Genomic DNA, 25,080 nt, shown 5'->3' on the forward strand with positions numbered 1-25,080 from the left:
TTAAACACACACTAAACACATACTGAACACACACTGAACACACATTAAACACACGTTAAACACATTAAACACGTTAAACACACACTAAACACAGATTAAACACATTAAACACACACTAAATCTTAATTACACATAGATGTAAAGAAAAGACAGGAGACGGATGTGAAAAGTTGAATGTTTGTTAAAGAACAACAATTAGACATGGAGGGAAAATTAAATAACTGAACAAAAGTTTCAGACTAAGAAGAAAAACAACATCATCAGGAGCTCGTTATCCTGAGAACACTTTATAAAGTTTAATTCGTCATGTCTCATTATTTCTTGACTTTTATATAAAGACATTTTTCTCTGCCTGCTCAGCGCGCTTCCTGTTGTCGTTTCTGTTCAGTGTTGGCTCAGTTCTTCTGTCCTCTTCTCTCCTGGAGGTCTGTTTTTATCAGTCTGTGACGTCTCCACCTCTCCTCACTCATTTCTTTGTTTTTCTGTTTTACTTTTTTGGTTTTGGATAGATTTACATGTACAAACCAAAAAATAAAATAAACATGACCATTGGTGCTGATTTATCCAACAATAAACAATCTAACAATACAAAGTGTTTTCTACAAGGCCAGACCGATGCAGGAGCAGCCAGTGAGCTAATGTTCCCTGAGCTAATGTTAGCCAGCTAGCTGTCACGTAGCTTCTTTACATGGATCTGCTGTCGATTGCTTCGTAACGTCGGCTGATTAACTCACAGTTAGCGACTTGGTATCACGGAGCCGAATGACCAAACCAAATACAGGAACATTAGACGCTAATGTTATTCTGAATATGACTTAAATTTATTTTCCAGCCTTCAAACAACAGGATGGCGCTCAGTCACTGCTGTGGCCGACGCCCAGGACTGTGATTTTATTAAAGTTATTAATTAAAAACATTATCAATTATGAAGCATTTTTGAACAAGGTGAAATGTGTTAGTTTGATCAGAATAAATTAAATCTATTGTAAATAAATGACTATTAAACACTTTCATCTGCAGAAACAAAAACGACAGACTCATGACGATCATTAACAAAAATACAGAGAAGCTGCATCCCTAAAATAAATCCCTGTGGAACACCCTCGTTATTAATAAAATAATATGTTACGAAATGAAACAATCTTAAATTGTTATGGAAAGTTAAATAATTCCTGTAGAGAAACGTTAAGTCTTCAGTCAATAAAAACTGTCTCAGTGTGAAAATTAAAGTTCACAGCTGTTATCAGGAGTTACTGATGCTAACAGTTTCCCCCTGCTTCCAGTCTTTGTGCTAAGCTAACCAGGCTACTGGAGGTAGGTCTGTGCTGGACACACAGGTGACAGTGATGTCGTGATGACTTGGAGAACACATAGATGGTTTACACACGTTATTACTGACCCGTGACGCCTCACGTCCCGTCACAGCGATGATGCGACTGATTCCTTTCACCAGCTGTCTCTCAGAAACTATCACCAGGTCCTTGATGGCTCCAGTCTGCAGCAGGTGGCTAAGCACACGCGTGCACGTGCACACACACACACACACACACACACACACACACACACACACACACACACAATCGGGTTATTTACCAGCACAGCAATGATGGTGTAACATCCTGCTGAAATGTTGCCTCAGCTTTGTGTTGGATGTGTTGCTAAGCGACAGCTGCCTCACTGTTAGTACCCTCTGTAACACTGTCTCTTGAAGGCGTGATTCCACGCTGTTATTTCGCCTCACCATTCTGTATGAAACAACCAATCACAGAGTGAGGAGACAGAGGTGTCTCACTTCAAAGCCAACAGCGGACGTAGTAACAGCTCCGAAACATCTGTATAAACAGGACATCACTCAAGATGGGATCATGGACAGGTGAGACATTTTGATGATGTGTCATGTGTGTGACCGACCACAAGAGATTTAATAAGCAGCTGTTAGCAGTTAGCAGCTAACTAGAGGAAAAGCAGCTGCTGTTAGCAGTTACCAGCTAACTCAAAGAAGAACAGTAGCTGTTAGCAGCTAACTCAAAGAAGAAGAGCAGCAGCTGTCAGCAGTTAGCAGCTAACTCAAAGAAGAACAGCAGCTGTTAGCAGCTAACTCAAAGAGGAACAGCAGCTGTCAGTAGTTAGCAGCTAACTCAAATAAGAACAGTAGCTGTTAGCAGTTAGCAGCTAACTCAAAGAAGAACAGAAGCTGTTACCAGCTAACTCAGAGAAGAACAGCAGCTGTTAGCAGTTTGCAGCTAACTCAAAGAAGAAGAGTAGCAGCTGTTAGCAGTTAGCAGCTAGCAGCTAACTTAAAGAAGAAGAGTAGCAGCTGTTAGCAGTTAGCAGCTAGCAGCTAACTCAAAGAAGAACAGTAGCTGTTAGCAGTTATCAGCTTTAGCATTGTGAACTCTACGAAAAAGTTGGTTGGCCCTCTCTTGAAGAAAGGTGCAAGGGACACTGGCTTTTATATATCTTTAAAGCCCTTCTTGGTAGATTACCACCTTACATCACTAATCTATTGGAGTGGAATTCTGGCACTTACATGACCCGCTCATCTGATTTGTTACTCCTCAAAGTTCTCCGAGCTTGTACTGAACTTGGTAAAACTGCATTTTCCTATAATGCCCCAAGCTCATGGAACACCCTCCAACACACTCAGAAGATGGAAACATTTCCTTCTCTTGCAGAGTTTAAGACTTTAATTTCTGAACATTGTGTTTCTAATTGTATTTGCTTTAAATGATTTTTTATTCTTTCTTCTTTTTCTTCATTGTTCCCTTTCATATTACATGTATGTGCTATTTTGTTTTAATGTGCTTGTAAACTCGACGGCATTGAAAATGAGGGCAACCTCAATGTCCATTCGAGAATAAATAAAGCTGAGAAGCAGCTAACTCAAAGACGAAGAACAGCAGCTGTTAGCAGTTAGCAGCTAACAGGAGCTCTTTAACCTCTGAGCAGAGACGAGATCAGCTGCCATATAACAGGGACGCTAAATGATTGTTATTGACATGTGATGTCATTGTTATTGTTCATAAAGAGCTGCTGACACGTATGATATATGTCACACTAGAGGCTGACGCTGTTGTGTTACATGTCATGCCTCTTTTGACTCTGTGAATTCAACATGCTGTCTGACATCACACTCTGGAGCCACACGATGCAGCCATCGTTTGGTTCTGTGTAAACATGTGAGGACAGGAAGTCGTAGCGGCTCTGTGGCGCCATCTCTGTGTTTAAAGGCTGTAACAGGTCAACAGGTGTGTTTCTGTCTCACGTTCCGCAGCAGAGCTCCACAGACGTCTCTCTGTCGGCCTGATCATCCACCAGGTCACAGACCGGCACCGCCACAGACACTACCCGAACAGGGTCCGGATACACCTGCAGGAAGAGACAGAGACGGTCAGTACACCTGCAGACACAGAGACAGAGACAGAGACACAGAGACAGAGACACAGAGGCTGAGACAGAGAGACAGAGACAGAGACACAGAAACTGAGACACAGAGACTGAGAGACAGAGACAGAGAGAGACAGAGACACAGAGACTGAGACTGAGACAGAGAGACTGAGACAGAGAGACAGAGAGACAGAGACACAGAGACTGAGAGACAGAGACAGAGAGAGACAGAGAGACACAGAGACTGAGACTGAGATAGAGAGACTGAGACAGAGAGACAGAGAGACAGAGACACAGAGACTGAGAGACAGAGACAGAGAGACAGAGACAAACACACAGAGACAGAGACACAGAGACAGAGACACTCTAGCCCTTTTTAAACAGGAGTTGTGCAAATCTGCAGGAAAGCCCAATCAGTGTTTTTTCAACATTGGCAGTATAAAAACAAAATCGGGGAGTGCAGCAAAATGCCGCCTACCTACTTTTGTTTATACAGAATGTGCCTTTTTCGGGGCAATGGGGGGCGTGAGCAAGTAACACAACGTGTAGCTCAGCGTGTGACGTAAACAGTGACATGGGAGGGAAGCCGCGGCTGGTCAGTCCTTCGTGATTCTCTCATAAGTCGGCCCGTCCTTCACCGTCCCCGTCATCTGACGGTTAATGGCCTCTTCGTTTGTGAGGACAAGGAGGGCACACAATTCCTTGTCTCCCCAGTTGCTCATCTTTACAGTGTCTGTCAGGTTTGTGTTTCCCTCTTGCTACTAGCTGCTCGCTAATTCCTGCTATCAGCTGTTTCCTGTTTATCCACCGCCAGTGTGTCACACGTGCGCTGTCATCAACAGCTCCTCCCACAAGTCATCAACAGCTCCTCCCGTGGCAGAAGGGCGCCTCGGTCTGTTTAAACTAAAAGGGTTCCACCAATATGTCTACCCTACGAGGTGGAAAATTGGGCACCTCGGATCAACTCGCCAATCCGGCTCTGTGTGTCTAAACGCTCACAGCTTGCTAAACGGCCCAACATTCGCCGCAAATCTGGCAGTGTAAAAGGAGCTATGGAGACAGAGACAGAGACAGAGAGAGTGAGAGACAGAAAGCATCACCTCGTCCACTGTCCTCAGTCCCTCGATGCTCCTGGCTGCCTGCAGAGGAAGCTCCTGGCTGTGGACGACGTGATTGGCTGAGATGATGTCATGAACACACCTGTCTACCTCCTGCAGCTGAGAGACATCCAGTGAACTCTGAAGACACACACAGTGAAAGGTAAGTGAATGGTTACTGAGTGGTTAATGAATGGTTAGTGAAATATTAGTGAAAGGTTAATGAGTGACCTTGACACTGAAGTCAAAGCGCAGGCGATCAGCTGACACGTGAGATCCTCTCTGCTGAACTGAGTGACCCAAAACTTTCCTCAGAGCAAAGTTCAGGATGTGAGTTGCTGTGTGATTCACCATACAGGACAACCTGTGGTCCTGTGAGACACAGGACAGACAGAAAACACAGAGACAGACAGACAGACACATCTAAGTGTAATGAGTTTGCAGTATTCTTTTGCGACAAGGTTCAGACCATTAAAAATGCCATCAATTCCACAACACCAATAACAACCCTGCAGCCACCTAGACACTTAGAGCTGACTCAATTTGCACCTATAACTGACAAAACTGTCCAAGAGATCATCACCAGTCTGAGTTCATCTACATGCTGCCTCGATGTGTTACCCACTAGATTTCTAAAGTCTGTGCTGAGCAGTTTGTTACCACCACTCGCTCACATAGTTAACATGTCACTACAATCTGGAACATTCCCAAAGGCCTTGAAAACTGCGGTCATAAAGCCTCTCCTAAAGAAGAGAAGTCTCGATGCCACAGTACTGAACAACTACCGGCCCATTTCAAATCTGCCATTTTTAGGCAAAGTCCTTGAGAAAGTTGTTTACCAACAGCTTACTGACTTTCTCCTAATGAACAACTCCTTTGATGTTTTCCAGTCAGGTTTTAGACCCCATCACAGCACTGAGACCGCTCTTATTAAGGTGACAAATGACATCCGCCTGAACACTGACGCAGGCAAAGTCTCAGTTTTAGTCCTGCTAGATCTGAGTGCTGCTTTTGACACTGTCGATCATGAGATCCTTTCACAGAGACTAGAGGACTGGGTGGGCATCTCTGGCACTGCCCTAAATTGGTTGAAGTCCTATCTAGAAGACAGGAAGTACTTTGTTGAAATTGGTAACTGTGTCTCCAGACCACATGGCCTTGACCTGTGGGGTGCCCCAAGGGTCAATCCTGGGACCCCTTCTGTTCAATCTCTACATGCTGCCTTGAGGCCAGTTAATACAAAGTAATAATGTGTCCTACCACAATTATGCAGACGACACTCAGATCTATGTCTCACTGACAGCAGGTGAATATGGACCAGTGGATTCACTCTGTCACTGCATCCAACAGGTCAGTGTGTGGATGCAAAACAACTTTCTCCAGCTAAATTCAGACAAGACTGAAGTCATCGTATTTGGTCCACAGAAACAAAGAGAAAGTGTCAGCAGTCACCTCCAGTCTCTCTCTCTAAAACCTACAAATCAGGTTAGAAATCTCGGGGTAATACATTTACACAGAACCAAATGACGGCTGCATCGTGTGGCTCCAGAGTGTGATGTCAGACAGCATGTTGAATTCACAGAGTCAAAAGAGGCATGACATGTAACACAACAGCGTCAGCCTCTAGTGTGACATATATCATACGTGTTAGCTGCTCTTTATAAACAATAACAATGACATCACACGTCAATAACAATCATTTAGCGTCCCTGTTATATGGCGGCTGATCTCGTCCTCTGCTCGGAGGGTAAGGAGCTCCTGTTAGCTGCTAACTGATAACAGCTGCTGTTCTTCTTCTTTAGTTAGCTGCTGTAATGGAAAATTACTTTTCTGGATAAGGAATACTCAGATAATAGTGAAGCGGCATAGCTCAATACTTTTCTAGAATTGTTAAATGTTGTGATAAAAGCACCAAATTTGGCAGATGTGTTGACAAATATATTAACAACACATCTGGATATTGGGGCATCAGAAACTCGCCCCCTGGTGGCCAGAGCAGGCACCTGAATCCTTTTTGCGATAAAAGCGCCAAATTTGGTACATTTATAGGTTAATATACTGGAATAGAATACTTTGGTAGCTGTTGCTCTTCTTCTTCTTTTTTTTTTTAAAAGATATTTTTTAGGGCATTTTTTGCCTTTAATTGATAGAATAGTGACATGTGAATGGGGGAGAGAGAGGGGGAGAGACATGCAGCAAAGGGCCACAGGCTGGAGTCAAACCCGGGCCGCTGTGGCAACAGCCTTGTACATGGGGCACCTGCTCTACCACTAAGCCACCAACGCCCCTGCTGCTCTTCTTTGAATTTGAATCGTGAAATTCCCGCCTTAAAGGGGCAGTGTAAAAGGGGCTCATGATTACCTGGTCCAGGTGCAGCTGGACCTGGTCTCCAGTTTTCAGGCTGTCTGCTGCAGTCACCTGATGGACCACGTAACCCCCCGCCAGGACCACGGCCTCCACGGGGTACAGGACGTCCTGAGAGACAGGAAACACACACACCTGGAGTCAGAGGTCACCTGGAAACACAGCCAGGACATGTTCACTCTGAAAACAGGCAGCCACCAGTTTCCAGGCTGAACGACTTGTTTCCTGGAGACAAAGTGAAACAGGTTTTGAGGTGCATTTTCTCTCATTCAGTGTGTGTGTCTGTGTGTGTGTGTGTGAGTGTGTGTGTGTGTGTGTGTGTGAGAGAGAGGTGGAACCAATCAGCAACAACTTGTATTTAAACAAATCTTTACTGTGTGAACATGTTTTGTTTGGATTTCACAGTTGCTCTGACAGCGTGTTTCCAAGATGCCAACAGAGCTCCTTTGGACTGAATTAAACTCCTCCGTGTTAAAAAAAGCAGCGCGACTGCTGACACCTCAGGGCGTTCAACGCACCATCCTTTCTGTTTAAATAACTGTACTCCTACGTTATGCTGAGGCTGAACGTGCCCCAGGTAATCGCAATTTATTTCCTGTCTGAGCGGCCAGCTGACCTGCAGTCCTTGGCGGGTGAAGTAGCCCTGGTCATGTGACTGCCCCCCCTGCTCGGAGTAGAAGCAGGTTTGATCCAGGATGACACCGCAGCGCTGACCCTCAGTAACCTCCGACACCAGACCCTGACCGTCATACAGAGCCAGGACTGTCGCGCGGCATGCTGGGAACACTGGGAGGAAGACAAGACATGAGTTCAGCTGCAGAACGTCTCTGAGAGGCAGAGACAGTGTGAGACAGACACAGAGACAGTGTGAGACAGACAGAGACAGTGTGAGACAGAGACAGAGACAATGTGAGACAGACACAGAGACAGTGTGAGACAGAGACAATGTGAGACAGACACAGAGACAGTGTGAGATAGAGACAGTGTGAGACAGAGAGACAGGCTGTACCGTATCTGTCCTCCTCCAGTCTGTACTGGTATTTCAGAGTGTCGTCAGTGTGAGGGACGCTGAGACGCTGCAGGTTTGCCAGACTGACGATGTCCAACATCAGCTGAGACCCAGCACCTGACCGAAGATCAGACATCACCTGAGGGGTACATAGAGACAGGTGGTCGATGACATCACTCCCAGGAGGACATTGTTCCTGAAATAGTAAATTAATTAATTTAATTCAATAAGGTGCAGAGCATCGACCCCAGGGACAGACAGAGACCCCAGGGACAGACAGAGACCCCAGGGACAGACAGAGGCCCCAGGGACAGACAGAGGCCCCAGGGACAGACAGAGACCCCAGGGACAGACAGACACACAGACCAGCCAAAGGAAACATCAGTGGGGGGGTGTAACATGTTTCATTACAGTTTGTCAGCTTCCATATTTGCCACAAAAGTTAAAAATGGTTTCCAGGTGTTAAAGAAGCGTGCAGGTGATCCTTTAATAAAACAACAGATGACACATAACGTCTTTACTCCAGTGTCCATGTGTTGGAGGTGAAGAGTCCGTTTGTTTCCAGGATGAGTCCTCTGACAGAGGTGAGCAGAAGGAGACGACGTCTGTTTGGGCTCTACTGAAGTTCACACCTATCAAAACCCCCCTGTGAAAAACACTGGTGCAGACTCTCTGGTTTTAAGCAACTTCAGGTCCATTTAAATCTCCAGATGTGCCTTTAATTAGTACGATGAGTCACTTCTGCTAAACAGTTATTTGAGTTCACATTGTGTCTTGGAGGAGTTTCAGTCAGGCTTTTGTTCCCATCACAGCACCGAAACAGATGTGAATCATCGCAGGATAAAACTGAAGATCTCACTTCTCGTCCTTCTTGATTTAAACAGTAACTTTGGTATTTTTTAACCTGGATTCTATTTTCCCCACATTTTTCTGTCTGAGTGAAAAATGGGAACAACCAGTTATTATACTGATCCAGTGCTGACTGTGACTGCAGCAGTGAAACAGGCCCCAGTGTCACCACGTGGGGCAATTGATCACCATCAATTAACGTCCAATAAAATGTTTTTGTCAGTGACAGGCTCAGGTTGTTATTTCCAGAGTCTGACAACATTATGGAGAAGATCCCTGCACAGACAGACTTTTGTGTTAAAGAGTAAGATCCTGTCTGTTAAACCAGAAACATCCTCCAAACTGCTGTCGTCAAACCCACCAGACTCCATTTAAATTTAAGTGTGTATAGCGTGTCAGAATATTTTCACACCTAACTGAGTGAATTAATGATTTATTTCAACCAAACCAGAGGTCGTGATTGTTGAAACAGTGGAAAACACAGCAAGATGGCCTTTGTGAGTTTTACTTTGCCTCTGTTAAATTTGAAAGAAGTTTATTTTACGATGATAAAATTGCAGTTTTTTTTAAATGGAGCCTGGTCAGGTTGTCGGTAGCAGTTTGTGGAATGTTTCTGGTTAAAAAGGATCTTATTCTTTAACAAAAAGGTCCATCTATAGAAAGTGATCCTTTCTATAATGTTGTCAGACAGTAAGTTTAATGTTATCAGTCTGTCAGTGACCAAAAAAAGCATTTTTAGTGGAAGTGAACTGATGGTGCACAATTGCACCTACTGGCTTTAAGGCAGCCTGTTTCACTGCTGCCATCTGCAGCACTCTCGCTTCATACTGGACCAATGTCAAAACTTGTTGTCTCCATGAGTCACTTGGACACAAAGACACGAGAAAATAGGGTCCAGTTTGAAAAACACTGAAGTTGCCCTTTAAGAGTAGCTTTCGACACCATTGATCGCAGCATCCTCCTGAACCGGCTCCGACCCTTCGCAACATTTCAGGCACAGTTCTGACCTGGTTCAATCTGATCTGACAGACAGACGCTGTCCCTGTTTGAGTCACTGTCTTACAAAATTGAGGTCAATCATGGTGTCCCCCAGGGGTCCATTCTGGGACCCACTCTGTACACGTTGCCTCTCATCAGAGAGCGTGACACTGATTTCCATTCCGATGCTGATGATACTCAGCTGTATATCTCGTCCTCATCGCACGATACAGACCCAACTGAAAAACTGTCTCCAAATATCGACCAAATTAATACGTGGACATACCAAAATTTCCGGCAACTCATCAGGGACAAACGGAGGTTCTAATCAGACATTTCAGGTCACCAGACTATCACAGGACTGACACATAGAGACAGACAACCATTCACACTCACATTCACACCTACGGACAATTTAGAGTCACCAATTAACCTGCATGTCTTTGGACTGTGGGAGGAAGCTGGAGCACCTGGAGGAAACCCACGCTGACACAGGGAGAACATGTCAGAGCACCTGGAGGAAACCCACGCTGACACAGGGAGAACATGTCAGAGCACCTGGAGGAAGCCCACGCTGACACAGGGAGAACATGTCAGAGCACCTGGAGGAAACCCACGCTGACACGGGAAGAACATCTCAGAGCACCTGGAGGAAACCCACGCTGACACAGGGAGAACATGTCAGAGCACCTGGAGGAAACCCACGCTGACACAGGGAGAACATGTCAGAGCACCTGGAGGAAACCCACGCTGACACAGGGAGAACATGTCAGAGCACCTGGAGGAAGCCCACGCTGACACAGGGAGAACATGTCAGAGCACCTGGAGGAAACCCACACTGACACAGGGAGAACATGTCAGAGCACCTGGAGGAAACCCACGCTGACACAGGGAGAACATGTCAGAGCACCTGGAGGAAACCCACGCTGACACAGGGAGAACATGTCAGAGCACCTGGAGGAAACCCACGCTGACACGGGGAGAACATGTCAGAGCACCTGGAGGAAACCCACGCTGACACAGGGAGAACATGTCAGAGCACCTGGAGGAAACCCACGCTTCCCCAAGGCTCCCCCACCTCAGGTTCAAATCAAGAACCCTGTTGCTGTGAGGTGACAGTGCTAACCACTGCACCACCGTCCCACCTACAATTAAGTTGTTATTATTATTATCATTATTATCACCTGAGCGGGATGGAGAGACATCAAAAGCACACAGCCTTTTACACAGTAAAACCCTTTCACAATAAAAGCCCTAAACGCTCTTCACAGTAAAAGTCTTCAGCAGAACAACCTGTGGTCACCTCACAGCAGAATTTAATACATGACCAACAACAGTGAAACACTGATATCATCACACCAGGAGCATGATGGGAGTTCATGTCTCCACATTCAGACGTCACCTTCTGGTTCTCTGCCACGAGTCGGTCCAGCTCCTGATGGTCCACCTGAACTCCTCTGTCCTCCAGCATCAGGTCCACCAGGTCCAGAGGGAAACCCAGGTCCCTGTGCAGAGACCAAGCCACCGATGCTGATGGACACACAGGAAGGTCAAAGTTAAACGGAACAGAACCCATCTGAGCATCTGAGGAGAACCTTTAAAACATCCACCTGTCTCTGACATGGCTGCACTCTAGTTTTCATTACTGAGGCAAGCTGTGAGGAAGGAAGTCCATCCCCAAAAAATCAATAGCCCCTTTTCCACCGCAGGAACTTTAATCAACTTTCCCTCAACCCCAAACTTTCCCTGGTAAAATGTACCTAGTAGGGGGTAGGACTTTTCACATTACCCGGAATTCTTGAGGAGCGGGGCTGTGTGCTGAAGAACGCTGATTGGTGGAACACACACTTGCAGCATTTCATACTTCCTGGTACAGGCAGTCGCTGCAAACTTTATTTCATTTCTACAAGCTTCACTTTGTTTGCGTTTTGATTAAGGATGGGTACTGAAACCCGGTACCTCATTAGCCCCGGGGCTAAATGATCAAAGACCGTAGTATTGATAAGTGCTAAAGGTATCAGTTCTTTTGTGCCGGCGCTGAACTCCTCCACACACACACACACACACACACACAGTAACCGGTGAACAGCCAAGTGATCGCGTTGGAAACAAAGTGAAGATAACTCAAAAATGACTCGAGTTGACGGCAGCTGCATTCGTTACTGTAAGTGACATTAACCCTTAGTGAGTAAGAAGCCAATACTTTATCAATACATGTGTTCAGCAGCATGAAGACAGTGATATTCAATATGCTCCATCCACCTCATCCACCGACACTAATGTTACGTCTGACACAAGGACAGTACGCTAGTTCAGCTGATAGTGAATTGTTCCTAATGAGCTCTAATGACAGCTGTCTGTTTGGAGACTAACTTAGTTTGACACTTAAAATACTTTAAACTGAGCTGCTGGCTGAGACAAACAGCCCCAACTCTCTACACCAGCACGTAACCAGACAAGCTGGCAGCGCCAAATACAGGACACACGCCGCATCATCTAAGTCATCAGCCTGATTTGAATACATTTTCCAGGACTTTGAGGTGTAGTGGAAACACAAACCACACAGATTACCAGGAATTCTTTTACCCAGGTAAATAAATTCCTGGTAATAAAAGTTCCTGGAAATGTTGGTGGAAAAGGGGCTAAAGACAGTTTTGGGTCACCATCGCCCTGTGGTTGTATGACTCCGCCCACCAGTCCACCCTGTGGTTGTATGACTCCGCCCACCAGTCCACCCTGTGGTTGTATGCCTCCACCCACCATCTGAACGCACCTGTGACTATTGAAATTGCCCAAAAATGAAGCTGGCCACTCTACCCACCAGCAACATGTCTGCAAGCTCTCTCATGCTTCTCAACATGCAAAATGCGAGGTGTAGGCGAGTCAGAGTTTGCAGACGCCTCCTTTTGCACATAATAATTAATTCACTGCCACAGTAAGCAATGACATGACATGCCACACTCAAAAACTTAAAACTTTGCACTTTGAAGATCCTTTATATTGTTTTTGAAATAATCCAACCTGTTATGGTGATGACAACCATCATCACTTCTCATAAGTGTCACAACGCTAACATCATGTGTCACTCAAGTGATTAGTTCATTGAATTTCAATATCTAGATGCAGCATTTCCACCAGCACATTCTGTCATGTGTGTCGGCTGAGTCACTTTGAACACCTGTCACCTCACACAGAACAATGACATCCAATAAAACTGCTCTGCCATGATGTACTTTCATTATGCCAAACTTAATCATCATTTGTTTTACTGATGTTTTGTTGTTTGTTGTTGTCTTTTGAATGTCAAACGAATGTGAATGTCCAATATCAAACTAACTTAAAACCGGTATAAAACAGACCGCTTTGTTCATAATCATATTAGCAGAAATACATTTTTGACCAATGAAAACTGTGTGTGTTGATAATTGTATATTTGTGCAATTTAATTCTTTACCTTGTCGCACATAATGAAGGAGGCGTACAGACCTGTGTAGCCACAACAATGCGACATTATACATGAAACGGTCAAACAAATTATATGTATCTATATGTATCTATATATATCTATATACATATATATCTATATACACACATACAGTACAGGCCAAAAGTTGGACACACCTTCTCATTCAATGCGTTTTCTTTATTTTCATGACTATTTACATTGTAGATTCTCACTGAAGGCATCAAAACTATGAATGAACACATGTGGAGTTATGTACTTAACAAAAAAAGGTGAAATAACTGAAAACATGTTTTATATTCTAGTTTCTTCAAAATAGCCACCCTTTGCTCTGATTACTGCTTTGCACACTCTTGGCATTCTCTCCATGAGCTTCAAGAGGTAGTCACCTGAAATGGTTTTCCAACAGTCTTGAAGGAGTTCCCAGAGGTGTTTAGCACTTGTTGGCCCCTTTGCCTTCACTCTGCGGTCCAGCTCACCCCAAACCATCTCGATTGGGTTCAGGTCCGGTGACTGTGGAGGCCAGGTCATCTGCCGCAGCACTCCATCACTCTCCTTCTTGGTCAAATAGCCCTTACACAGCCTGGAGGTGTGTTTGGGGTCATTGTCCTGTTGAAAAATAAATGATGGTCCAACTAAACGCAAACCGGATGGGATGGCATGTCGCTGCAGGATGCTGTGGTAGCCATGCTGGTTCAGTGTGCCTTCAATTTTGAATAAATCCCCAACAGTGTCACCAGCAAAACACCCCCACACCATCACACCTCCTCCTCCATGCTTCACAGTGGGAACCAGGCATGTGGAATCCATCCGTTCACCTTTTCTGCGTCTCACAAAGACACGGCGGTTGGAACCAAAGATCTCAAATTTGGACTCATCAGACCAAAGCACAGATTTCCACTGGTCTAATGTCCATTCCTTGTGTTTCTTGGCCCAAACAAATCTCTTCTGCTTGTTGCCTCTCCTTAGCAGTGGTTTCCTAGCAGCTATTTGACCATGAAGGCCTGATTGGCGCAGTCTCCTCTTAACAGTTGTTCTAGAGATGGGTCTGCTGCTAGAACTCTGTGTGGCATTCATCTGGTCTCTGATCTGAGCTGCTGTTAACTTGCCATTTCTGAGGCTGGTGACTCGGATGAACTTATCCTCAGAAGCAGAGGTGACTCTTGGTCTTCCTTTCCTGGGTCGGTCCTCATGTGTGCCAGTTTCGTTGTAGCGCTTGATGGTTTTTGCGACTCCACTTGGGGACACATTTAAAGTTTTTGCAATTTTCCGGACTGACTGACCTTCATTTCTTAAAGTAATGATGGCCACTGGTTTTTCTTTAGTTAGCTGATTGGTTCTTGCCATAATATGAATTTTAACAGTTGTCCAATAGGGCTGTCGGCTGTGTATTAACCTGACTTCTGCACAACACAACTGATGGTCCCAACCCCATTGATAAAGCAAGAAATTCCACTAATTAACCCTGATAAGGCACACCTGTGAAGTGAAAACCATTTCAGGTGACTACCTCTTGAAGCTCATGGAGAGAATGCCAAGAGTGTGCAAAGCAGTAATCAGAGCAAAGGGTGGCTATTTTGAAGAAACTAGAATATAAAACATGTTTTCAGTTATTTCACCTTTTTTTGTTAAGTACATAACTCCACATGTGTTCATTCATAGTTTTGATGCCTTCAGTGAGAATCTACAATGTAAATAGTCATGAAAATAAAGAAAACGCATTGAATGAGAAGGTGTGTCCAAACTTTTGGCCTGTACTGTATATATATATATATATATATATGTATATATATATATATATACATACACACACACACACACACATACATACATACATACATCATACATATATATATACATATATATGTATAAGTAATGTAACAAAGTGTGCGTGTACGGCTGCCGTTGCTCCACCATGTCTTGAATCTTGCCGGGCAGCGACCACTTTGCATTTAAATAGGTGACTGATGAGGGCGGTAACATGCCGTGCAACGTCTACAATGAAGAAGAATACGAACAAGAAGCCCGTGGTACGTTTTGGGACTCCCTCTGGATCACATGATGTTGACCTGGGACGCTTTAACAAACACATGAAACCAGGTGGTCCTGTAACGCTGACAAGGACGCAGGACGAGGAGCAGTTTGATCCACAGAAGACACTGCACGTCTCCAGATATGGAAGGTAAGACACATCAACCAGTCACAGCTCAGAGACACTCAGGGTCTCCTCCAGTTTAAGTTCATGTGACAGTGAGCAGCTTCATCACCTCACTGCAGAGACACGTCACAGGAAACACTAAACTGTGTCAGTATATGTGATGTATACTGTAGTGTGATCAGAGAGAGGACTGAGACCATTTTACAAACTGAGCTCAGTCCTCTTTGTGTTCACACAACAGCCTGGGGATGTGACCCAGAGACAGACAGTCCTCAGCTCAGAGACAGACAGTGTCTTCTGTGGACCAAACTGCTCCTCGTCCTGCGTCCTTGTCAGCGTTACAGGACCACCTGGTTTCATGTGTTTGTTAAAGCGTCCCAGGTCAACATCATGTGATCCAGAGGGCTGAATACAACCACAGAGAGCAAAGTGAACCTGGAGCGCTTCAGAGAACCGAACTCAGACCACGTCCCGAGGTGGTCCGAGTTCGATTCTCTTCAGAGGGGTCTGAGTTCTCTTGGAGTGTTCACATATGTGCAAAAAATGCCAAGTCACTGCTCTGAGTTGGTTCAGAGGGCTGAAAAGGTCAAAGTGTGCAAACAGCCATAAGGCCTCCGCACACTGAGTCCGATGCGTTTCTCTGTTCTCTGCGTTGTGCATATTAGCAACGTCTTTTCTTCTCTGATTCTCGGTCAAACGTCTCGAAAGGCTCTGATGGAAAAACACAGCAAATGGAACCATTTCTGAAAACTTAAATGACGGAGTTTTGGAGTCAGTGACTTAACGAGACACAACGTGAGGTTGTGTTTATTTTTAGACGTGTCACAAATTTAGACCAAAAAAAAAAAAACGGACTCGGTGTGCGAAGACCTTCAGATACCAGCGGGATGAATAAAGAGCGACTGCCTGCTGCCTCTCCTGGTGGCTGATGGGAGGAACTGACCCGGGAAGACTCCATCTTTGTAGTCCATTCTGTTGAGTGTTCTGAGGATCAGCCGGCTGCCCTGCTGCAGAGACGACAGGAAGTGAGCCTCGTTCTCGTTGATGACGTCCATGATCTGAAAGAACAACTTCCTGTCAGTGTCTCCTCCAGAGAAACGCTGATGTGCACGTTTTTGGTGCCAACGTCTCGCTGAGGTCGGCTCCTCAGACCACCGCCTGTCTGATTGTTTTCTTCATTCACTGCAGGTTACTCACCCTGTCGGCCTCCCTGTGGAGCTCCGGGTACACATCACCCTGCAACACAGTATGAAATCAGTCAGTCCCTGGAGCAGCTGACTCCTCTGTTGTACTTGACATTTAAAATGTTGAACAGTGGGCATGAGGCTGTTTGGTCAGAGGAACTGTGGGAAACGTAGTTTACCAGTGTGTGTGTGACAGTAGGAACCAGGCTGGCCAGCACTCCCTGAGGAGCCTGAAGAACCTCTGCACAAAACCGAACCGCCCGCCGCAGAATCCTCCTCAACACCAGCCTAAGACACAAATACACAGATAAACATAAACAGACATCAACAAATAAAAAATGACCTGGTGTCGAGGGGGGGTCCTGATCAGCTGTGAGGGTCCTAAGGATTGAACTGATTGATTGATTGATTGATTGATTGATTGATTGATTGATTGATAGATAGACATAAACAAACAAAGACAAATAAACATTTACATATGAACAGACAGAGATTAAAAACAACCAAAAAACCTGATTAAAGATAAACAAACAAACAAACAAACAAACAGAATAACAGATGAACAGATGAAACATAAACAAACACACAGATAAACATGTAAACAGAGCTCTGACAGCTGATTGGTCGATGACTCACTCTGCTCCTGACATGCCTGGATAGATTCCATCAGCAATGCAGACTGACAGAGTACGGATGTGGTCGGCCACCACTCGGTACGCCATGTCCACCTTCCCCTCGTCTGCCGTGCCTGTCCTGCCGCCGTATGACCCCACCCTCGACCTCTGAGGACAGACACATCATCATGGCAACAGGAAACTGTCATTCACACCTCACTATACTTGATCAGCAGTAACAACCTGCAGTCCACTGTGCAGGTGTACCTGTGTACCAGGGGCCTGTATCGTGAAGCAGGATTAATGTCTTAGCGAGGTAACTTCAGGGTTAACTCCGGGTTTTCGGTCTCACGAAGCCGGTTCAGTTCTTATCGGGGTAGATCACCATGGTAACTTACTCTGAACGGCTATCCTGCTCCGGAGCAGGGTAAGTTCAGGGTTGAATCTGATCCTATAAAAAGCACCACCCACTGGCCAATCAGCTGTTGATGGCTGACAGAAATGCAGCCCAGTCATGACGGGAAGTTTAATTCATTTGATTGATTTTGATTTGAAAGTTTATTTTGAACATTAAAAAAGAAAAGAAAGCAACAACAACAGACAATGAAAAGATTGTTCAAAAAGGAGTGGAAAGAAGTGGAACTTTCATCCCACCCCTTCATAAGAAAGAAACTGATCATTTGCAGACACTTAATAGCACCATTAATTAGTGCCAACATTTTGTTTTGTTGGAGGAAATGATCCCTGTTAAAGATAATGGGCCTAATTGACAGCTTTGCTGCTGGAAATGTGGAAAGTAGCCTATCATGTCTACACTTCATGGTGTTTGAGGGATTTTCCTTTTTGTTTTTTAAAGAGGGACACTAGCTATATTTTTGTGCAGCTGTTAATTTCTAACACAGCTCAATATCAGGATGATTTTATTCAGACTATCAATTTGGTGTTGATATGATTTAATTGTGACGTCAGCTTTAAGCTTTATTGTAGCATATATAACGTTATGACAAAGAAGACCAATTTATCAGACGCAATGATGTTAGACGATAATTGTAATACACGCAATTCATCTGCGCAGCATTGATTTCATGGGATTCAAGGGTGTGATCAGTGTCAGATGTACAGGTACAGGTACTGTAGCTACTTGAACCAGTGATGAGTCATTTAACCTACACATCATTTTATTTGCTGCCTTGTTTGGTCTTGATTTTTCCCTCTCTCCTCCTCTATTTCTTCTTTCCTCACCCGTTTCTTTTTCTTCTCTATTATGTGATTTCATTGATGTTTTGACAGGGGAATTTCTTTGATAAGCTTTTAGTGGCTTCTAACCTCTCCGGCACTTTTCTTCGTTTAATCTTGTAAATGTTATACTGTCTGTTTTTAACATTATGTGCAAATAAACTAATCTAAACTGAAACTAAACATTATTCATCCCGTTATGCGTTGCCACGCATGTTTCCTCCTCCTGCAGCTGCCACGGTGTTGGCCTTTTCTCTAATGTTGCTTTTCTCCTTCTCATATTTTAGTAGAATTAATCTCTGATCCTCACGAGAAATACTGTTTTTCCTCACATACGGCGCTCTGTGAGGACGCTCAGTGACGCTCAGTGACGCTGCGCTTCTCTCATGATTGTGATTGGTCCGCTGCGTGCGCGTTCACGGCTCTTGATAAAGCAACCCTGGGTTGAGTTACCGAGTTGATATCCAGCGTCGCGATACCGATTATCCTGATTGCCATTGTTAGTCAACCCAGGATAGGTCTGGGTAACCCAGGAAAGGTTGATCTCGCTTTGTGATACAGGCCCCTGGTGTACCTGTGTACCTGGTGTTGAGGTGTGTCTGTGTACCTGGTGTCAAGGTGTATCTGTGTACCTGGTGTCAAGGTGTACCTGTGTACCTGGTGTCAAGGTGTATCTGTGTACCTGGTGTCAAGGTGTATCTGTGTACCTGGTGTCAAGGTGTACCTGTGTACCTGGTGTCAAGGTGTACCTGGTGTCGAGGTGTACCTGGTGTCGAGGTGTACCTGGTGTCGAGGTGTACCTGGTGGATGGCGTGGAGCAGCGGGGTGAACAGGTCGGTGTCGTAGTTTGATCTTTTACCCTGCAGGACGCTCACCAGTCGCTCCAGTCCCATCCCAGTATCCACGCTGAACTGGGGCAGCAGCCTCAGACTGTGGTCCAGCTCCCTGACACACAAACACAGCACGTCATACTGGGAGCTGACCACTACAACCAGCAGACCGGCTCCACAGTGGATACTGTTCCAGGTGTGTGTTTTAACCTGTTGTACTGCATGAAGACCAGGTTCCAGATCTCCACCACCTCAGGACTGTCAGTGTTGACGAGAGCTGCGGCGTCTCGTCCTCCCACGTGGTCATAGTGGATCTCTGTACAGGGGCCGCAAGGGCCCGAGTCCCCCATCTCCCAGAAGTTCTCCTTCAGGCCGAACGGCAGGAGGCGAGCAGGAGGAACCCTGAAGAGGAGACCACCTAACTGAACTTGTTGTTGATCAGAGTAACACCTGTAAACTGCAGAGGAGTATTCCAGGTAGGAGGTTCAACACTCTGAGTCTAACCCTGAACTCTGACTTGACTTACCCTGAGCTGGGAAACTCTTAGTATCCGGTTTCAGAACAGCTGATTTGAATTCGTTCAGTCAACTCTGAGTAGGTACACCTTGAGTTAAGCACGTGCACAACCACAATAAAAAGCCATCATCAATGGAGCCCCGATAGCTCGAGTCACCATGGCAACCGGAGAGAAAAAGCGATCAATTTATTTTACACCTGTGGAATTGGAGGTGCTCATGAATGCGTACAGTGAATATGAGCATATATTTCATAAACAAAGTAATAGCACTAAAGCTGCCAAGGAGAGAGAGGCAGCATGGGAGAAAACTGCTGCCTGAGTCAACGCGTACGTTTGAATGCACTAGTTCATTAATTTACATTTAACCACGCTTAATTAAATTCGTAGCTTACAGGTGAAAAAGTGGTTCGGAATAAAATCTGATGTTCATGTAGGTTCAATCTCACAGGGGAAAAACACACTTGAAAGCAGCTTAAAATGAAATATAAAAACATCATTCAAACAGGTAAGACATATTTGACTTGGCCATGACTGTACCTTCCTTTAGTTTGACTCATATTTGATTTATTAAACAAAGTAGCTTCAATAACCTGTCATTCAGTGGCTATGTCATTATGTACTGTAGGTCACTACTAATTTAAACCCCCCAAAAATACTGTTTCAGCTTGTGTGTCCTCTTGCCTAATATCCTGCTGAGTAACATTTGAGTTCTACTCAGCCAACAGAAAGAAGGCAGAGGCCACAAATCATCATCATCATATCATATAAAAAGCTACCGTTCACAAAAAAACATTTGCTCTGATGAGAGTGCACGTCTGCAGTGTGCCAGATTTGATATGTGTGGCCAGTAAATGATTGAGTCTAATGAAAAACTGTACGGTTCAAACACATATTCATTGGGGAAAGACAGCACATCTAGACGGGGTGTGAAGATCCTCTCCCAGCGTAAAGCATTGTGAATTAATTCTGCCTACATACGAACAGCCCATGTGTGTCTGCCAGCTTGCTTCAGGCTCAGCAGTAGGGAGGAGACAGGGTGAACTCAGGGTGTCTTATAGAAAACCTGCCAGCGAGCAGGTTAGGTTCACAGAGTCAGTTGCCATGGTGATTGACTCAGAGTTTGACTTATCTCTCTGTCTGGAGCTGAAAACCCAGAGTTTCCCTCATTTCAGTGTTGACATACTCAGAGAACCAACCAGACGCCAGTATCAGCTGGGACTGAAACAAAGCACCTACCCGACCTCCAACCAGATCTGTCGAGTCTCTTCATCAGCTGGTAACCCCGACTCAGCGTCTCCGGCAAAGTATGACACATACAGTCTGTCTGCAGGTATCCCATAATGCTCTGTGAGGAGGCTCCATGCCATGCAGCATGCCTCCTCCTGTAAACAACAACAACATGAGTGTGATGTCGTCCAGAGTGTCCTCCCCCCCCCCCCCCCGCAGACAGGAAGTCTTTGTGTGTGTGTGTGTGTGTGTGTGTGTGTGTCCGTCACCTTGAAGTAGTCTCCAAACGACCAGTTCCCCAGCATCTCGAAGAAGGTGTGGTGGTACACATCTCGGCCCACGTCCTCCAGGTCGTTGTGTTTGCCGCCGGCTCGGACGCACTTCTGACTGTTGACCACTCGGCGGTACGAGGCCATCTCGCTGCGAGGGTCGGCCGTCCCCAGGAAGATGGGCTTAAACTGAAACCAGAACAGTCAGTGAGCACTCCGACCCCAGGACAAGAGCTCACAGCGTGACATCATACATACAGTGAAGATTTAAAATTTTTCCGTAACATCTGTCTCCATGACTTTGTTTCAGTGGTTTAGGACAGACGTGTCTCGCACTTTATGAAACGCTCTAACACGTGTGTGGAAACACAAACCGCTAATGACTGCCTCTGTGCAGCACCGTGTCATGCTGACGGGTCACTGACCACGAAACAGGAGTGAGACCGGGTCAGACAGAAGCACCGGCTAAACCCCGAACGTCCTCAGATCCTGACCTGTGTGATGCTGCTGCGATCTCCTGACCTTGATTTGTTAACGTGGTCCTGAGACACCGCGAGTATCTGCGGTTGATATAGTGTATGTGTGACATCACAACTTCCCAGAAATCCTGACGGCTCGTTTACAGGCACAGTGTTTAGCACACACACGTGAGCGCAGTGCCCAGAGAGGCAGTCAGAGCTACAGGCTACAATGAGGCTAAAAACAGAGTTCAAATGAGGTTTTTCCAAACAACTTTTTATGTCGGGGCTTCAGGACACTTGGATCACTATGGACGAGCAGTATGGAGATATTTTGTGGTTTCAATGATGTGTTTTTGGACGTTTGAATCTGGGGCGCTGTCAGCCTCCATTAGGTGGAGTTGTGTTGCTACCTCCTCTCCCCTTGGATCTCTGCAAGTGATGTGAGGACTCTAAAACTTCACCTGAGCCTCCCTCGGCATATGGGTGAGTAGATAATGGCTGAATTTACATTTTTGGGTGCACTATCCCTTTAAGACTTTCCTCTGTGTGTGATAATTGATGAAAAAATCTGCTGCGATAAGTTATGTATGTTCCAAGATGGCAAAGAGTGTGGGTGTTATGAGCAGAACTAGGTGCTTACTGAATCAACAATCCTTGCTTATTCTATATTATTATCTCATATTACCATATCTGAGTTAGTGTGTGGAAGTTATTAAACCAACCTGCTCCCTCTGTACAAACTACAAAAAAGAGCCATAAGATCAGTTTACAATGTGAGGTACAATGATCACACTAATTATCCACACTGACAGGATCAGACCTGGTCAAATTCAAAACTGCACAAATCATTTACAAAGCAAAAAATAATCTTCTGGGCATAATTCAAAATGTGTTTCATGAGAGGGAGAGTGATAAAAGTATCATGTGAGAGGAAAACTCAAATCACAACAAAGTGTCAGAACCACTGTCAATAGTGTGTGTGTGTGTGTGTGTGTGTGTGTTTGCAGAATGGTTTAGATGAAGGGATTAAACTAAGTGTTAATCAATTCATAAGGAAGTTTATAAAAGGAGTGTTTGAAATGGAGGAGGAAGAGGAGGAGGAGAATGACTACACTGATGAGATGATTGTGGGGAAGAGGGGATTCACAGTGTGTATTTGTGCTGTCGGAGGGTTGCACTAGATAAGCTTTGCTTCTTCCATCCCCTGTTCAAACTGTGTTGTTGTTGTTCGTTTGTTTGTTTGTGGTTGTTACGTTGTTTGTTATCAGTGGTGTCCTGTGGATTTGTTATGTTGTGTGTGTTGTATTATTTTGTTTGCTTTGAAATGAATGAATGAAATACACTAAAGTAGCCTATCTGTAAAATTGGACAGGACTCTTATTTTGAAATGGTCTGCTCACAGAACAGACCGGGACGGACCGGGACGGACCGGGACCGACCGGGTCTAAACTGACCTGGTTCATTCCCGCGTTGACGAACAGCAGGCTGCGGTCTCCTCTGGGCCGGACAGGGGAGGACGGGACCAGCCGGTGTCCGTGTCTCTGCCGGAAGAAGTCCAGGAAGGTGCTGCGGACCCGGGCGGCGGGAAGCTCCGGAGGAGGAGAGCCGCTGAAGGAGCGAGCTGAGCCGGCAGAGAAACGGCCCGGCGGCCCGCTGAGCGGCCGGAGCCTCCGGCGGAGCAGCGACAACATCCGGGGGACAAAGTCTCAGACAGAACCGGAGACAGGACCGGGGACGGGGACCCGAACCATGGTGACGGTCACACAGGTGACAGCTTGTTATGATGCGCATGCGCACTCTGAGCCGCTTCTTCTTCTCCTGTGTGATGCGAGCAGTGTCGGCTCTGCCGCCCCCTGCTGTTCACACTGCGCAGCCTCCATCTGCAGCGTCATCACGTCGTCATCTGCATCACGTGATTTGTGATGAACAACACAGAGTATTTATTTATTTATTTATTTATTTATTTATTTATGTCATGAATGATTTTGAGGGGTTTAGTGGAAACTGAGTATGTCAATACTGAAATGAGGGAAACTCTGGGTTTTCAGCTCCAGACAGAGAGATAAGTCAAACTCTGAGTCAATCACCATGGCAACTGACTCTGTGAACCTAACCTGCTCGCTGGCAGGTTTTCTATAAGAAACCCTGAGTTCACCCTGTCTCCTCCCTACTGCTGAGCCTGAAGCAAGCTGGCAGACACACATGGGCTGTTCGTATGTAGGCAGAATTAATTCACAATGCTTTACGCTGGGAGAGGATCTTCACACCCCGTCTAGATGTGCTGTCTTTCCCCAATGAATATGTGTTTGAACGTACTGTTTTTCATTAGACTCAATCGTTTACTGGCCACACATATCAAATCTGACACACTGCAGACGTGCGCTCTCATCAGAGCAAATGTTTTTTGTGAACGGTAGCTTTTTATATGATATTGATGATGATTTGTGGCCTCTGCCTTCTTTCTGTTGGCTGAGTAGAAGTCAAATGTTACTCAGCAGGATATTAGGCAAGAGGACACACAAGCTGAAACAGTATTTTTGGGGGGTTTAAATTAGTAGTGACCTACAGTACATAATGACATAGCCACTGAATGACAGGTTATTGAATTGAATTCCCCAATCAACCACGTGACCGGGTTGCTGCCTGCTGATTGGCTGACTCCTCAGTTTTAAACTCCACCTGATGCCAGCCTTCGGCCTCTCACTCTCCCCATTCCCATCATGACAGCAGCTTGTATTCTGTGTTAGTGATCTTGTGTGTTATAGTAGCATTTCTGATTTAGAGCATCGTCTGGTAGAAGCTATTAGCTGGAACTCTCGTTTTGTGTGTAAAAGCTACCTGTGACTTTGATTAGGACAACTTATTGTAACCATTGTAAATTTTGTAACTAATCTTGCTTAATTCTGTAGCAGTCCTAAAGTAGGAGGGAGAAGCCATTTTTGTTGATCCCTTTTTCTCCTGTTTATTTCAGTTGGGAGTTAGGTAAGTTTGATTGTCTTTTGTTTCTGCATTTACGTTCTGACAGGTAAGGTAGGGATCTGGATTTATAATTTATAGGATCAGATTCAACCCTGAACTTACCCTGCTCCGGAGCAGGATAGCCGTTCAGAGTAAGTTACCATGGTGATCTACCCCGATAAGAACTGAACCGGCTTCGTGAGACCGAAAACCCAGAGTTAACCCTGAAGTTACCTCGCTAAGACATTAATCCTGCTTCCTGATACAGGCCCCAGGGGCCTCATGTACAAAGGGTGCATACACACAAAAACTTGGCGTATGTCGTTTTCCATGGCAAAGTTCAAATCTGTCAAGAGTGAAATGACCGTGGAAATGTGCGCTGCCTCACGCCAACTTCATGGCTGGCCTACACACGTTTCTACAGCTGTTGATCCTTTGGCGACACTTAGAGGTGATGCTGGGAAACTGTTGTAATAAAT

General features: G+C 45.3%; 1 protein-coding gene across 2 annotated transcripts in view; it reads right to left on the reverse strand.

Annotated features, from left to right (window-relative positions):
• aars2 (alanyl-tRNA synthetase 2, mitochondrial (putative)) overlaps positions 1-23,444 on the reverse strand; it is a 28,057-nt gene extending 4,613 nt beyond the window's left edge. Inside the window, exons 1-17 of one of the 2 annotated variants that reach the window (XM_078166567.1) lie at positions 23,098-23,444; positions 21,183-21,371; positions 20,923-21,068; positions 19,380-19,571; positions 19,140-19,284; positions 17,126-17,271; positions 16,669-16,777; positions 16,503-16,541; positions 16,249-16,363; positions 11,087-11,214; positions 7,858-7,996; positions 7,465-7,634; positions 6,846-6,959; positions 4,716-4,856; positions 4,488-4,625; positions 3,266-3,369; positions 1,400-1,508 (exon numbers count right to left, since the gene is read on the reverse strand). In XM_078166567.1, coding sequence (XP_078022693.1) covers positions 1,400-1,508; positions 3,266-3,369; positions 4,488-4,625; positions 4,716-4,856; positions 6,846-6,959; positions 7,465-7,634; positions 7,858-7,996; positions 11,087-11,214; positions 16,249-16,363; positions 16,503-16,541; positions 16,669-16,777; positions 17,126-17,271; positions 19,140-19,284; positions 19,380-19,571; positions 20,923-21,068; positions 21,183-21,371; positions 23,098-23,334 — 2,361 coding nt within the window. In that variant the 5' untranslated portion in view covers positions 23,335-23,444. Of the gene's footprint in view, positions 1-1,399; positions 1,509-3,265; positions 3,370-4,487; positions 4,626-4,715; positions 4,857-6,845; positions 6,960-7,464; positions 7,635-7,857; positions 8,054-11,086; positions 11,215-16,248; positions 16,364-16,502; positions 16,542-16,668; positions 16,778-17,125; positions 17,272-19,139; positions 19,285-19,379; positions 19,572-20,922; positions 21,069-21,182; positions 21,372-23,097 lie in introns of both variants that reach the window. The other variant, XM_078166566.1, reaches the window with a different exon arrangement.
• Positions 23,445-25,080: the final 1,636 nt, after the last annotated feature.

Source organism: Epinephelus lanceolatus, chromosome 3 (genome assembly GCF_041903045.1).
Source record: "Epinephelus lanceolatus isolate andai-2023 chromosome 3, ASM4190304v1, whole genome shotgun sequence".
Taxonomy (NCBI): Eukaryota; Metazoa; Chordata; class Actinopteri; order Perciformes; family Serranidae; genus Epinephelus; species Epinephelus lanceolatus.